At 47.0% G+C, this 17054-nt stretch overlaps 1 protein-coding gene across 1 annotated transcript in view; it reads right to left on the bottom strand.

The window, feature by feature from the left end:
• LOC138262057 (serum paraoxonase/arylesterase 2-like) overlaps positions 1-17054 on the bottom strand; it is a 197773-nt gene that overhangs the window by 72509 nt on the left and 108210 nt on the right. The window contains exon 5 of the mRNA XM_069211746.1: positions 12060-12186. Within this exon, the coding sequence (XP_069067847.1) occupies positions 12060-12186 (127 nt within the window). The remainder of the gene's footprint in view (positions 1-12059; positions 12187-17054) is intronic.

Raw genomic sequence — 17054 nt, 5'->3', positions numbered from 1 at the left:
CAGCCGGTCTGGAGCACCGGGCACCCCCACACCATATGGTCAAAATCTGCCTCGCCCCCCTGGCATCTTGGGCATGTCCTGGGGGTACCTCTGTATATTCGGAATAGTCGGTGCGGTGTGAGGTACGTTCTGTGTAGGTAATTATATTGGATGTAACGTAGTCGCATGTTACGTGAGACCACCCGGGGGTATGCTAGTACTTTGCTCCATTCTGATTCAGTCAATTCCCTCCCAATGGTGCCTCCCCATCGCTCCCTCAGGGATTGCAAGGGGTCCAATACTGCGTGGGCCTGGGCCCGGTAAATTTTAGATATCAGGTGGGGTTCATCCCCCGATGTCAGCAAACGGTGCAGTACCCCGTGGACTGCGGGCTCTGCGTTTATCGTGCACCAGTGATCTTTCAGGGTGTGAACCAGCCTCCCGAAGAGTAGGAACTGGCCCTGGGGAACACCCGCTTCTGTTAGGGCAGAGAAATCCCTCAGTACCCCCCGTTAAAGAGGCCGCTCACGGACTCGATCCCTGCTCTTGTCCATGGCCCAAGTCCAAGGCTTCCCGGGCACAGTCCCCCAGCTCCCAGGACCAGTGCCGAAATCGGCAGAGCCGGAGAATAGGGGGGGCCCACTCCCACTCTTTTCATGCACCTCTCCCAGCATTCTAATGCAACACTCGTCATTATGTTGCTACCAGGTAGGGCTATCTTCCTACCTATCATGCGTGCCACAATCCATGTTGCATCTATTGTCCCCTGAGGTGTGCACAAATCCAGTGGTCCTCTGCCCGACAACCAACCAGATACCCATTGTAGCTGGGAAGCCAAGTAATAAGCCTCAAAGTCGGGGGCGCCCAGTCCTCCCATTTGAGTCGGTCTGCAGAGGGTTGTAAATGCGGTGCGCCTACGACCATCATCCCATATTAGTTCCCTTAGCAGCATATTCAGGTCGCGGAACCATGATGGGGGGAAGGGGGGGGGGGGGCGGGGAAATCAGCAGCGGTAGGTTTGCGAAGTAATAGAGGAGTCGGGGAAGCATAATCATTTTGGACAGTGCCACTCTAGCCATTACTGTGAGTTTCAAAGAACGCCAGAATCCCACCGAGGACCTCAGCGATTGCAGTGCCCTGCTCAGATTACCCTCCCTGAGATCTCCCAGCTCGTGGAATATCTGGATACCCAGATACTTGAAGGTTCGGGGGGCACAGTTCACGTCTATCTGGCATGAAGCAGGACGCACGCCATCAGGAGACAGAGGGAACACGTACGTTTTGCCGCGGTTTAGGCAAAGTCCGGAGACCTTGCCAAAGTTCTCTAAGACACTGAGGGCCCAGGGGAGGATGCTGTTGCCGTCCCCAAGGTATATTAGTATGTCGTCAGCATACAGGGAGACAATGTGTTCAGTTGGTCCGCACATTACCCCCAGTCCTGCTCCCTCCTTCCGCAGTCGGCTCGCGAGAGGCTCAATCGCTAGGGCAAACAGAAGCGGGGAGAGGGGGCATCCCTGTCTGGTTTCACGAAACACTGGGTATGCTCTGGATATAATTCTACCCGTCTTCACTCTTGCTAGTGGGGACGAATATAGTAGGTCAACCCATCTCACCCAGTTCTCACCTAGGCCCATCCTCATGTAGTCCCACCTAACTGAATCGAAAGCCTTTTCGAAGTCCACCGCCAACAGGAGCCCGGTCGGTGGAATCGATTCTCGGGGCATGTGCATGATAGAAAAAAGACGCCTAAGGTTTAGGGAGGTGCTGCGGCCGGAATGAAGCCGTTTTGATCAGTGTGAATCAGCGTGGGCATATGAGGGAGCAGGCGGTCGGCCAAGATCCTGCTAAGGATCTTAAAGTCACTGTTCAGCATTGATAGTGGGCGGAAATCTGTCACCGAGGCCTCACTGTTGGTGGACTTAGGGAGTGGCACTACTAGTGCTTCGTGCATCGTGTCTGGTAACTCTCTGCACCGTAACGCCTCCGCGTACATTTCCGCCAAGCTTCGGGTTAACAAGGATCTATATTTTTTGTAGAAGTCCATGGGGAGACCGTCTGTTCCGGGGGTCCTCCCAGGAGCCAGATGCGCTATTGCGTAGTTGATCTCTTCTATAGTCACCGCCCCCCGAGCTGTCTCTGTCCTCTGGTCTCAGTTCCCAGAGCGGGGTCTGTCGCAGATAATTGTCAAAGGTCACTGGCTCCAGGTTGCTAGGTCTACCATACAGGTGCATGTAATAATCTCTGAATGCATCATTGATGGGGCCTGGGCTAAGTCTACGGTTTCCCTCTTTGTCTGTTACGCTAGTGATGGGTTCGCTGCTCCCGCCCGGGCGCACCAGCCACGCCAGAAGCCTGCCTGACCTCACCTCCTCCGATTGCAGGGATGCCAGGTATTTCTGCATGCTATGACATCTGAGCTTTTCTTCAGCTTGGGAGTGCTCTCTGCGGGCACGGTTATATTCTTCCTCCTCGTGTGCTGCAAGGCTCAGATTTAGCTTGCACTCGTGTATGATCTTCTCTAATGCAGTGAGCTCCTTTTCTAGTGTTTTCCTCACCCCTACTGACTGCCCCAGGCAAAAATCCCTCGTCCCCACCTTAAGTGTCTCCCACTCCACTGCCCTGGAGGAGGTGGATCCTTTATTGATCTCAATGTGTTCTGATAGGTAGTCTCGTAGTGCCTCTCTATACGCTTGATCCTCGAGCGCCGCGGGGGCAAGCCGCCATGACGGTATGGGGGGGGTCTGTCCTGCGATGCCCTCAGTGTTAATAATAGTGGGTTGTGGTCTGAGATTGTTCGGGCTAGGTATTCAGAACGTGTCATCCCACGGGCCAAGCCCAGGGTGCAGATCACCCTGTCAATTCTGGTGTGGACGTGGTGGAGGCCCGAGTAGAACGAGTAGTCCCTGTCGGTTGGGTGATGCACCCGCCATATGTCCACTAACCCCCATGAGTCAACCCATTTGACCAAGCTTTGTGCTATTTTAATTGATATAGCTCCCTGCAGCGGTAGGGTGGATCTATCCATGTTTATGTCTAGTACTGCGTTAAAGTCCCCACCTATTAGTACCTCCCCTGTATGCTGGCGGGTAAGGTGTCGCAATAGGCTCGTCATGAATGAAACCTGATCTTGGTTAGGGGCGTAGATGCAACTCAAAACTAATGGGGTCCCATGTAGTTTACCTTCCAATATCACAAACCTGCCCTCCTTGTCTATGTTTGCGGTTTCAATTGTCAGAGGGATACCTGCTCTGATCCATATCATTGCACCCCTTGCATAGGCTGAGTCTCCGTAGCGAACACTCGCCCTCTCCATCTTCGTCTGAGTTTCTCTCCCTCCCCTGGGGCTATGTGGGTCTCTTGTAGCATTGCTATCTGCACTCCCCTTCTCTTTAGGAATGACAATATTCTGTGTATTTTGGCAGGGGTACCCATCCCCCTGACATTCCAGGTTATGATATTGTAATCTGCCATCCTGTTCTTGGGATCTGATAATTGGAGGACCAGTGCGCCTGGCATTTCAATCTACCCACTGTTGCGCTCGTTCCTACATTGTGATAACATTCAATTGCCCATGCTGTTGGATTAACTCGGAACTGTGAACCCCAACTCCCCCTCCCCAGGGCACCCTCGGAACTATGGGTAGCCCAAAAAAACGTGCAACGGTGCAACTTTACCAAACACATAGTTACAGTACTCGCCAGCCAAGCCAGACAGGCGAGTGGTATAGTCAGGGGGGAAGCGGCCAGGTCCGGAGGGGCCAATCATTCGTTCGGTTCGTTATGACTTTAGGCCCAGACGCGCAGCCAGGTCAGCCAAGCTCGTCAGCTGTTTGCGGAGTCACCTTTGGTGCCCGGGACGGGCTCCCCGAGCCCCCGGCGGATGACACGATCATGTCATTTGAGTCCACTTCCGAGCCCTCACGGGAGGACACCTCGCAACCGACCCGGGCCGCCGCCTCCAGGGCCGCTCTTCTGCCTGTTTCCCTCTGTGTTTTCGTCAGGGCCAGGCGCGGACGATCCCCAGGCCTCTTCCTCCTAGTTGCTCGGCGGGTCCCACTAGCTCCAACATCAGTCAGCGCTGGTCGTAGTGTTTGGGCCCCCGCCTCTCGAGCCAGTCCCATGCCTCCTCCGGGGATTGGAAGAAAGTAGTCTTTCCAGCCACGATCACTCTCAGCCTTGCTGGGTATAAGAGCGAGTATTGGATCCCTTCGGTTCGTAATGCTCTTTTGACCGCTAAGAATGAGGCTCGCCTGTTCTGGACCTCCAGTGTGAAGTCTGGGAATAGTGTTACTTCTCTGTTTGCTACCTTGAACGGGCCCTTTTCTCTGGCTTTCCGTAGGAGAATATCCCTGTCCTTGTAATGCAGTAGTTTAGCTATTACGGCACGGGGGTCTGCCAGGAGCCAGCGGTCTTGATGGCACGCGGTGAGCGCGTTCTAACGTGTAGTAGGGAGTCAGGCATCCCGGCACAACCTTCGTGCTCAACCATTTCTTCGGCGCGTTGTTCAAGTCTTGCTACTCTGTCAGCCAGTGAGGTTACTTCCGCCGCCATGTCTTTCTGCCTTGGGGTGATGTCGGCCAGCGTAGCCTCCGTGTCTTTGACTCTGTCAGCCAGCTTGTGATGTTCGGCTCTCAGGAGACCCACCTCAATCGCGACTTGGTTGATGTCTCGTTGCAGTGTTGACTTTGTGTCCTCTATGGCCCCCAATATTTTGTCTACAGTGTCTTGAACTTTGAAGTGTGGCTGGCTCAACAGTTCCGCTGCGCCGTCCCCAGGGGGTGTTGGGGGGTCCATGGTTCTGCCCTTATGTCAGCCTTTGGGGGGCATCGGTCCGACCAGGAGGTTTGTCCTGGGGAGGGGGCCGGATGCCGACCTGGGCGCTGTCGTGGGAGTCGCCGCCGAGATTTACCCCGCGTTTTAGGCTCCGCAGCCTTGGTGCTGTTCGTGGTCGTCGTTGGGTGGGCCCTGGGCGCACGTGTTCTGCTTCAGGGGGGGCTCCGGCGTGGCCAGTCGCAAGTATTCGCTGCCCCAGGCAGTGTCAACCCCCTCGCCTGCCCCCGCTGGTAGGGCCCACCGTGCCAGTTGGTGTCAGGCGCGCGGTGCCGTCAGGGCGAAGTCGATCCCCGCTCAGTGTACCCACTTTTCCGCCGGTAGCGCCAGTGTGCTCACTCGCCTGCGCAATATGTGCGCACAATGGCCGGTGGTGTACCAGGATACCACGATGGCCCCCAAATGGCGGTGCGAAGTTGCCTGCGCCTCCTCAAAGGGGGAGATAGGGGGTGTCACTCACCCTTCCGGCTATCCTCATGCTGGTTGCTGTCAGGGAGGGCTGTCTGCCGCTTACTGCCGCCGCTCAGGGCGTCCATATGGCGCATGTGACTGTGCTCACGGGGCGGCCCCATTGGAAACAGGGCCACACCCGTTTTACCAGTTTTGGGCGAGGCGCCCCTTCAGGGGGGGCACCAGCAGGTCCAACGGAGCGTCGCTGGGTCCCGCCTCCAAAATCCGGGGCTCGGGCGATTTTGCCGTCACCTGCCGGCAGCTCCCCCCGCACACACCGCGGCCCGCTACTCACGCGAGGCCGTGGCTTCGGGGGGGAGGAAAGGCCGCAGGTCTCCTCGCGGTCCGGGCCGCAACGTTCACCGGGCCCAACCCGGGGGTCCCGCCGCTCCGCCCACTTTCTGGCAGCTCGGCCGGACGATTTAGCGCTCAGGCGGTTTGTGCCGGTGCACTGGGCCGGGGTTCTTGGGTTGGCCCCTCCGGAGCAGAGATCTCAAGGGACTGCCATTGTCTGAGTCCTGGCCACGCCCCAACAATATCATAGAGTCATGTACACCGATGGCTCAGCACAACCTGCAATTAGAACTAAACACCAATATTCTGCTGCATGCGCAGTCATAAGTGGCTACATGGAGGGCAATAAAGTGTGTCCTCTACATACCTTTATGCAAACCCTAGGGGATTGCACAGCACAATTGGCAGAACTAAAAGCTCTGCTGATGGCACTGGAACACACAGATCCTGCACAGCTTACGCTGATTGTTTGGGATTCATATTATTGTGTCCAGTCCTTCAATGAATACCTGCATTACTGGTGCCAGAATGGGTTCAGAGATTCCAAAGGCAACACCATTAAACACAGACTACTGTGGGGGAAAGTAGCAGATCTGAAAGAGACGCTACCAAATGTCCATGTTGTACACACACTTGGCCACCAGCGCGTTGGAATACATGTTGCTGGAAATACATTGGCTGATGAAGCCACAAAGTCAGCAGTGGCAGTGGCCACTGTAGCTGCAGTGACTTGCTCGAGTTCCAAACCGGACACACACATTTGGGCTGCTGTGACAGCTACGGCTGATGGTAAGCCCTGTTCTAAAGGAATTCCAAATAAATACACCTATTGAATGGGGGATCGCCTGAAAACTGAAGTTAGAATACCAGGTGTAGGCGTAAGGGACATCCCCAACAAAGAAATAAGATCAGGATTGATTAAAGCAGCGCATGAGGGGGTAGCATCTGCCCATGCCGGTGTGGCAGCTACAATTTCGATCTTGCAGGTACCTTACTGGTGGCCAAGTCTCTACAAAGAGACCAAGCTGTATTTCCTTTGTTGTGACATATGTCAACAAATTAAAGTTTCAACTGCCAAGCGCCCGCCACAGACACCCCTCTTAATTTCTAACAAACCATTGCAATGTGTATAATTGGACCATTGTGGTCCCCTAACACCTGATAATGCATACAGGTATATTTTAGTCGCGGTCTATTCATGCTCCAGATTTTTATGGGTGTGGCCACAACACTCGGCTGACGCTCGGACTGCTATTGAAGATTTGAGAGTCTATCGGTACACTTGCAGTTGCGGCTTTCCATTCGGACCAGGGCCCTGCTTTTGCCTCAAAGGCATTCAGGGTCATCATGGCTTAGTTGGGGGTCTATCTCCAGTACTCGTCTACATTTCATCCCGAGGGAAATAGTGTTGTGGAGCGATTAAACCGTGACTTAAAACAATCCTTAACAGCCAGAGTCTTCGGTACGGGTCGTAGTTGGCTTAATCACCTATATGGAGTTCAGAGAGCACTAAATCTGCCTAGAAGGTCCCTGGGGGGGGTGGGGGGGGGGGGGGGAAGTGGTCGTACTTCATATGAGTGCCTGTTCAGAACTCAAATCTATGTTCCGGATCTTGATGGTCCTAGCGTGGAGACAGCAGAAACACCTTTTGACATGAACAAACGTGTCACAGTCTTACAGGAATTGCAACAGTTCCGTGATGATAATTCTTTTAACAGTGCCACCTCCACAAGAATCAAGGATGTGCCTGTAACATCTACCGGCTGGATTCCCAAAGCTAGGGATCTTGTACGTGAGAAAGTCACTTTGAAAAAGGAATTTGGCCCTTCTTATCAAGCACCAGTCACAGTTTTAGGGATACACGGTACCAGAACTGTAATTCTACCACCGTTGGCAGGTGCCGAAGAAAATCATTTTGTCTTCATCGACAATGTCAAATTACACCATGTGGCCGATCCTGCACAGCAGAACAAGATGAACATCCAGTAGTTCCCGAATCCCTCTCACTACTGGTTAAGACGTTCATCTACAAGTTGTATATACCAACACGGACACCTCTCCGAGCTTGGGGAGGGTGGAAGATGATCTTGCATTAGTTCCACTAACATCAACTAATTTAGAAACATTTGACCAAGTTAACTCATATCCAACACAAACAGATGGTGCTGTCTATAGTGAGCCACCACAGGAAACACCACTGGCAACAGCTCTGCCATTTGCACGAACTGCCTCTGGATATACTGCCGACTTCAACAATGACTTCTCAGATTAATTCGCAGCTGATTTGTCAAGTACACGTATGCTAAAAAACTGGCTTAAAGAAACGTCTTTTATTTTTCCATGGAACTATCTATGGCTGTCTTTGACTATCTTAACCTTTTTACTTTAGATTGATTTTGTCATCACCTTTTTCTTATTAATATATGGTCACTTTCTCCCTGAAACATCAACAGTTGAACTGGTGGAGGAGGTTTTAAAGCCACATTTTTCATCACATAAAGACCGAAGAGACTTATCCTTTGTGAACATTTCCGCTGTGCCAATTCCTGATGGGATTGTTTGGGACAAAGTAATGTGTGATATATACGGTCCCACGGAAGCTATTCAAATACTGTATGTGTTCAAATTATCAATGAATGATATAGTAATACCAGGCATTGTTTCTGATGATTGGGATGTAAAGACAGTTGATTCTATGATGAATAAAATTGCAATATTATACTGTCTTTGAAAACGAAGATGTTTACAAATTTAAAGAAAATGATGGTGATATATTTTGCTATAATTATTATGGGCACCATTTCATACATGGAGCGAGCAGCCCCAGAACTGTTTTTAAATTACACGCAATAGGAACATTGCCCGACTCCGCCACAGGGGAGTTCCAAAACATATTCTAAAAAGTTTGCATATTTTTCTGGGCACAATGTGAAAAATGTGAAAAATTATTTTAAAGTACCACCTACTAAGGATATACATATATTAATGACCAATACGAAATGTATATATTTGGAATCCTTTGTTTCCCGGTTATCAATAGAAGGCTATGAATACTGGATTAAAACAACTGATCTGAAAAGTGTGTGGGGAACAAGAAATTGGCAAATTAAGGGAAAGGAAGCATTGTTCAGAGAAGCCTTATTTCTTAACAAATGATCTTTTTAAACTAAACAGTACAACAGACAAGTTGTTTAGGCTTAGCTAAAATTGGGGAATTAAACATACCCAGTATACCTGCCCCCGCAAAGTTTTATAAATGGCAAAAATATACAAATGCAGCTGAAAATCAGCTCGATGAATGGGTCCAGAATGGTACATTTAATGCATCACTGACACGTCCTGGTGGGCGGTCATTGTGGCCAAGATACTAATGGGAATCAATGTTTTATTAACTCCTCGGGGGGGGTTTAAGACGAGTAGGCCAGACCCTCGCTATATATCATCAGAGCATGCAGGTATAATTACAACATATAGTGTGGTAAAATTGTGCCAGCAATGGTCAAAATCACCCTTACTAGATGCCGTTAGAGAACACCTCAGTCTCCTGTCTAACACCACTGATTTACAAGATTTCCTGTTAGGCCCCAGAATACCACGTAGGAAGCGTTTCTTATATGCAGTATATAATGAAATTTGGAAACTTTCCCAACAAGATGCTGCTGCCCGGTTAAGGCAAATAGATCAGGAAAATCTAAAAAAAGGCATCAGCTGTTGTGGATAATGGGATTAACACCTTGTCCGACTGGATATAAAGCATAAATATTATCTTCTTTTCTGCTATAGACATTACACAATCAGATATGTCTTCTTAACACCATGGAGAGAGTCAGATCAGGTCCATTATGCAGTTGGGTTGGACACTTTAAACATTGAAGGCAGGTCGCGTTCCATGGCAGCATGTCAGTGCAAGGGAGATATTTTCTTCCTTTAATCTAATGCGAAAACAATAACTAATGGCTAAGAAGGAAGTGACTTATGTCATGCTTAACATCGGGAAATTAGAAAAGTTGCCTTTTGAGTGACCACGACTTCCCTGAGAAGCCTAGTATGTCATGCGCTCGGCTGCCCAATCATCATTACCCTCTGGTAGAGATAAGGCACTGCTAGTTAGCCAGAGAAAAATCCGGATTTAGAGCGACAGGTGTCACCCACAGTGGGTTAGACTCGGTCTCCCACACAGTGGACGATTCTGCTGCTCAAAATCCAGTAGTCTCATTAGAATAATGAGAGCCTACGCGACAAACCTATGTATTAATATGTTGGTTAACAAAATATCGACTCGTAGCGAGATGCAATTTGACCTTCCTCATTAATATGCATGAGGTAGGTCGCAAATTGTGACCACTACAATTGGTCAGCAGATCACCATTGCTTTTAAATAAACCAAACGTATTTGTTTAATTTTCTTTTAATTTAGCCCGTTTCTCTAATGGGAAGACATTTTTTATGAGCAGGCAGTGGTTCCAGGGGCCACTGGCTGGTCTTACAAATATTTTTGTATCAACATTCACAAAAGGTGTAGGAGTCCCTTAGGGGCCCCTACTTATTTGGGAATGCTTACCACAAAACATGAACTCTTTCAAAAATATTTATGTTTTGGGACCAGATTTCAGTCGCAAAATATTAATAAATAAGCTAGAGAATATGTATTGGGAAGGAATGCCCTTTACACACCTCTACTAAATATCGATTCTTATTAAAACCGGAACTACAGTTCAGTAACATGTTACTGAATTGCAGTTTGGGTTTGTACATTTCAAAAAGCCATTTTGTAATCACAAACACTTAAATTTGATCTTTGCAACTGAAAAATTGCTCTATTCATGAGACCTAGGATTTCATATATAGCAGCAGCCTTGCCAGTTATAACACAGTGCTACTTTACTTTTTGGCAAAATGGGTCCTGCTGTCCACCTGTAGGATTTAATTTACAGACCCTGGGTAAATGGAGTACCATTGACAAGGGACTTACAAGTAAACTAAATATGCCAATTACATGTAGGCCAGTACATACAAGATGTTTAAAAAAAAAAAACCCAAGCAGGAGTTGCGTCATTTGCTTCTTTCTTCAATCCTTTGTACGACTGTAGGCATTTGTCAGTAAGGCAAAAGGAATATTGTCCAGCCCCTCCAGCACTACACCACATACCGACTCTGTATCCTTATCCGTCCATGTATTCTTTCCCAAAGAGGCCTTTGAGTACTGCAATTATCTGTGGATCTAAAAAAGTTTCAGCAAGAGTTTGGAGTTGGCTGGCATCAACTGTGCATCAACTGGATGCATGAACCACTGGATGATGAAGCATATCCATCTTTGCCTCTGAGAAGAAAGTCTCCCATTTACTTAATTAAAACAAACATGTTCAAAGTAAACAGTTATGGCATTTGCTGCCAGCTTTTTGGCATTGTCAATTCCTGTTTAGTTTTTTCATAGCTTTTGTAAAACGTCATTGTTGGCTAAAGCAAAGATCTTTTTTATTTAAAAAAGCACACATTTCAATCGTAAGGAGTCAGTTCTCTTCTGACACTGCTTCGTGGACACCACTCACATTTTGAAGATACTCTCCTTTAGTCATCCAGTGCTAGAACCGTCAGTGATGACATAAGGTAAGTATCATCCAATCATTTCACTAACCAGAGCAATATTATGAGTCTGCAGAGAGGCCTACCAACAGTTTAAGTTCTCAGTTAGCTAATCAAAGGCAGGATCACCATAGTTCTCATGCAGAGCTACTAGTACCGAGCCATAGGAGACAGCCCTCATACTTGGGTAAAGGTGTGCTTACTTTCTGCTCATGACACCCATGAGGAAACTGTTCACAATACTACTGGCAGGCTGATTACCTACTGTTCATTTCAGAAAAGCTTCTAATCCCATCAGCACTAACTATTTTATTGACTAAACCATGTAATATTGTTACAGTGGAAATATTTACAATGATTACCCATGATAGGTTGACCACGTTGAACAGATTTTGGCATCCTTTACAACATATGTAAAGAGAGACCCCACAACTGGAATGATGGGATTGTTCATACCAGAGGTGATCAGACATTCGGGAGTTGCTAGAATGTGCCTGATTTACTATAATTGAGACCAATGAAAATATGTACACTATTGTCTTCTAAAACCTTTCATTTCATTGCAAGACATTAGAGATAATTTTCATAGTGCCAAGTTGGCCTGTTATTTGTGCATTTGAGGTAAATCACACTGAATGCTTTAGATTAGACTGCTTCTACTCCACCATTGCTAATCAAAAAAGGAGAAAATATGAGTACTGTTTTGCTCCACATCACTGTCCCTCTAAACAACAAATAAAATATAAGTAAAATGTATTATGCCATGCAAAGTAGCTCGAGACCTGGATCAACAAACAGGATGTGGACAACTGTTCATGTGAACAAGTACAGCACCATAATTGTTGTAGTGGGACCCATAGGGACTCAAACCGTGGTTGGACAAGTGCCAGTAAATTGCAATAATAACATTTTATCTTTGCATACCTGTGCAGAAGTTCATGTTGTATAGTTTTGAGATGTAAAAGAGCATTTTCCTTTTCTTGAAACTTAAATAGCTCCACTGTTGTAATTGAGTGTGGGTGATTCACTACAAATAAATAGACAGTATCATCTGGAAGACAAAAAGCAGATAAATAGTGCCACAGTTTCAAAAACTATTAAGGAAGTGCTACACTCCTCTTAAGAGCTCAAAAATAGAGACAAAACATAAACAGGAGTTGCAGTGAAGAAAAACGTAAATAAATGAATGATGTCAAAAACCTACATAAAAGCAACGTGCAATATATCACAGTATGAGCAAGTACAGCTACCATAAAGCTTTGTTACTTCACAATACATGTGATTAAGACAAAGACTTGATGATTAACTGAAAATATATATTTCACAGATCTACAATTTGATGGGAGACCAGAAAGGGAGAAGGTGCTACTGAAAGCAAGAGATACATTTGACATCGAATTTTAAGGCTGGTTTGAGGGGTAGTGCTCCATTATGTGTCTTAAATCACAATGTAGGTATGTACAATTAAACTAAGCTGTCCAACTTTCCAAACAGTTCTACAGGACATTCGTCTAAAGTCAACCATTTGTTCAACAAATTGTCTTCACCTTGAAGACAACCAACGTTATATTCCATCTATATCTCCCATACGTTAACAATACCTACAGCCAAAATCACCTTGATGACAATCAAATAACTTGTATAACAATTCTTATGTTTTGTACCATTGACTAATTAAGGAGATCCCTAACATCACCAAATGATCTTGTTATGTTGTATTGATTTACATAGCACACAAATCACTCAAGAGGGTATCTAGACGCTTGGGCAGGTGTGTAGGTTTGTGGTCCAAGGTGATTATAGGAAAAGCCAGGTTGTCAGCGTCTTGTGGAACTCAAGAAGTGAGGAGGAGGCTCTGATGTGTTGAGGGATGCTGTTTCATGTCTTGGGAGAGAATGAATGAGAGACCAAGTTTCACGTCTGTGGATGCGGTGAGTGTGTGTGTGTGTGTGTGTGTGTGTGTGTGTGTGAGAGACAGTGAGGCAGAGCGTAAGTGTCAGGTAAGTTGATTAAAGTGTAGGCAACTATTTAGGTATTTGGTCCTGTGATGTGTAGGGCTTAGAATATGTGCATCAGAACTTTGAATTGGCAGCGCTTGTGAATAGGGAGCCAGTGAAGCTTCCTGAGGAGTGATATGATGTAGGTGAGGCATGGGAGGTAGAGTAGGAGTCTTGCAGTGGCATTATATATGGCCTAGAGTCTGTGTAGGAGTTGTTTGGAAAGTCCAGCATAGATAGTGTTGCTGTAGTTCAGTCTGTTGTTGATGAGTGGCCGTGTGATGGTCCATTTGGTGTTCTGATGCAACCATTTGAAGATTTTTTCGCAACACGCATTAGATGTGGAATTAGAAGGTGCACACTGCATTGACTTGAGCTGTCATGTTAAGCTTGTCATTTTGAATGATCCAAAGATTTCTTCCACGATCTGTGGTTGTTGGTCCTACGTCTGATGGCTACCAGGTGGAGACCCATGGGGAAGTCTTGTTGCCGAAGACCAGAAATTCAGTCTTGTTGGAGTTGATCTGCAGACAGTTGGTTTTCATCCAGTCTGCTAGCATGGTCATGCATTGGTGACGCTGGCTCTGGTTATTTTGCCCATCAAGGAGAGGATGAGTTGGGTGTCATCGATGTAGGAGATGACTGATGTGCTGTGATTGGATGATGTTGGAGAGTGGTGTCATGTATATGTTGAAAGGTGGGAGGAGGGCTGAGGGCTAATCCTTGTGGGACTTCACTTAATGAGTGTGAGGGCCTCCGCGCAGTTCTTGATACAGTTGTAGAAGTTTCTGATATCCTTGTCAAGGCTGTCTGCAGGGCTAGGTTGATCCATTCGAAGGGCACAGTCTTCTTCTGTGATTTGTTTTACCCAGCGGCAGCTTGGAATGCTGAATGCTGGTAGGGAGGTTGACTTAATGTGTGTTGATTTGGAAGTGGGTGATGAAGTGTCTCCATGTGAGCAGTATAGTGCAGCTGCATTTGATGCTGTCGCTTGTGGTGAAGATAAGGTCCATTGTGTGTCCTATGGTGTGTGTTTGTTTTGGGACGAGCTGTGTGGGTCCCATGTTTCTCAAACCTTTAAGGAGTGCTGTAGAGCAGGGTCTCTTTGGTCTTCCAGGTGAGAGTTGAGGTCATCAAGGAGAATGTAGGTTCTGAAGTCAATGGTTAGCAGAGCGAGGAAGTTGGTGGTGAAGTTGGTAAAGGTGGCTTGTGGTCCGGGTGGTCCGTAGGCGAGGATTCTCTTCAGGGTGAAGATTTCAGACATTTGCAGCTTGAACTGCAAGTGTTCCATGAATGGGGTGGGGTTCTCTGTGGATTTTGTGGAAGTTGTGCATTTGATAGATTCCTTGTAGATTATAGCGAGTCCTCCTCCTGGTTTGTGAAAGCAGCCCCTTCAAATGATCTTGCAGCCCACTGGGTTTGCAGTGGCGATGTCAGGAGCCAAAGAAGGTTTGAGTCTGGTCTCTGTGATAAAGAGGATGTCGGGTACATTGATATTCAGTAGGTCCCATGCTTCGGTTGTGTGTTTGCTTAGTGATCGTGTGTGAGAAGCATGCATGTGAGTGGGTGTTGACGTGTTGGTTTGCTGTGGCTCATGGTGCAGTGTGGGGGTGTAGGCGTTATTGGTGCTTGTATGGGGTGTGTGCTGGCAGGTGGTGTTGAGGGTGTTGTTAATATTTGCGTGTGGTGGGTGGTTTGGCTGATGGAGAACTGGCAGTGAATGCAGGTGAAGCTTGTACCGTGGTGTAAGGCGTGGCACTGCAGCAGTTGGGGGAATGGCATCCAGGGTATAGCAACCTAAAGAGTGCTGCAAAGTATACCTGGGCGGTGACCAGATCTGGGTTCCTGGTGCTGGACGCGGTCCAGATGAAGACAGGTGCGGGGGCGGATTTCCCTTTGGCTTGCCCGCTTTGGCTCTGTATTGCAGCTGCCATTAAACAGGTCTTGGGAAGGAGGAGAAGTGCAAGGTTCTGTTATGTCACCTTCTTTGCTAATGGGAGGTAGGAAATGAAGGGCCAGATGTATCAAAATCAGTTTTTGCGACTTGCAAATTGCGAGTCTGAGCGACTCGCAATGTGCAAGTCGCAAAAACGGATGCAGAATGGTGTCTCAGACACCTTCTGCGAATCGCTATGCGGTCGCAAAGACCCACCTCATCAATATTTATGAGGTGGGTCACATTTTGCGACCCCATAGCGAGTCCCTGAACTCACAGGGATGGTGGCCTGCTGTAGTCAGCAGACCTCCATGTCTGTGACTGCTTTTTAAATAAAGCAGTTTTTTTTTTTTTTTCATTTTGCAGCCCGTTTTCCTTAAAGGAAAACGAGTTGCAAAATGAAAAAAAATCTGAAACCATTTGGTTTCGTTTTTTTCAGAGTAGGCAGTGGTCCACAGGACCACTGCCTGCTCTGAAAAAATATTTATGTCGACATTCACAAAGGGGAAGGGGTCCCATGGGGACCCCTTCCCTTTTGAGAATGTGTTACCACTAGTGTGACACTGGTGGTAACTGCGAGTTGGTTTGAGACCGCATTTGCGGTCACAAAGCAACTCTGAATTGTGATGCGAGTCGCAAATAGGAAGGGAACACCCCTTCCTATTGGCGAGACGCATTCCCAAATTGCGAGACGGTACCGACTCACAATTTGGGAATGAGCATCGCGTGAGGCCGCTTGCATGGCGCAAACTACGTTTTTCGCAGTTTGCGCCATGCAAACGGCTTGCTACATCTGGCCCAAAGTTCTCTTACTTGGCTTCTACTTTTACAAACAGTTTTGATAAGATAACCAGTAATGTCGCTTCCTGTCCAGAAAGGATGATGGGAAAGTCAGTGATGTCAGTTCATGTGCTGATGAGTGATGGAAAATGAAGTCCTCTTGTATAGCTTCTTTTAAAGATCGTTTTGGTGGGAAAACCAGTGATGGCTCTTCCTGTTGATATGGATGATGGGAAAGTCAGTGATGTCACTTCCTGTGTAAGTGGATGATAGGAGTTCCAATGGTGTCACTTCCTTTGCTTATGGATGATGGGAAATGATGGGAAAATGATGGGAAACCTTAAAGCTTTCATCCTGGCATCAAAGGGATCTTCATTGCTTAAATTCAAATCACACACAAAACGATTGAGAGCAAGTGATGCCACAATTATTGCAATCCCCACAAAACTGTGACAAGCATATTACTTGGGCAATCAAGAGACCAACTGGAAACAAAGAGCCTGAAAACTTTTCATGGTAAAAAATGTTCACATGCTCAAACGAGCTGGTTTGGCGAGACAAGAACGTTAAACCCAGTAGGTTTACAGCGGCCTAATGAATTCTTTTAATAAATCCCCGTCAGCATCAGACTACTACTGCAAACCTGAATACCATGTTTCTTGTGTAACCACCTAGTTAAAGCAGCACAGACATTGAGGATGGAAGTGAGCTCATTCAAACTGTCCTTTATTGTGACTAGTGATTGACTGAACATGAATTAAGAATATACTTTCTCACAGATAAAGAACATACACTCTAGTAAGTCTGGTAAGTCAGACAGAAATAAGTAAAGGTCTCGAAATTACATTTACAACATTGCCATGTTAAAAACAGAGGCAAGAAAAGCATGAAGTTTATGACAAAAAATATATTACTTTCAGTTCCTCAAAATTTCAGTCCATGCCTACAAAATGGCATCATTAACAGTTTATTTGGGATCAATCTTACCATAAAGAAAAGGCCACGATAATGAGTGATGGCAACAAGCCCACAAACTAATGCACATACCTGACCTCCTACGCTATAAGGCACCACAATGGTGAAATGGAATTTCAGAATAGGTGGGGAGGAAGTTAGCTGGCCCCTCTGGACCCAAGATAAGTTATATTGATGACCTATTCAATGAAGGTTTGATACATTTTTCCCTGAGTTATGAAAGAAATATGA

Source organism: Pleurodeles waltl, chromosome 10 (assembly GCF_031143425.1).
Source record: "Pleurodeles waltl isolate 20211129_DDA chromosome 10, aPleWal1.hap1.20221129, whole genome shotgun sequence".
In the NCBI taxonomy this organism is placed as follows: Eukaryota; Metazoa; Chordata; class Amphibia; order Caudata; family Salamandridae; genus Pleurodeles; species Pleurodeles waltl.
The sequence above is the reverse complement of the archived record's forward strand: the minus strand, read 5'-3'. Positions and strand labels throughout refer to the sequence as shown.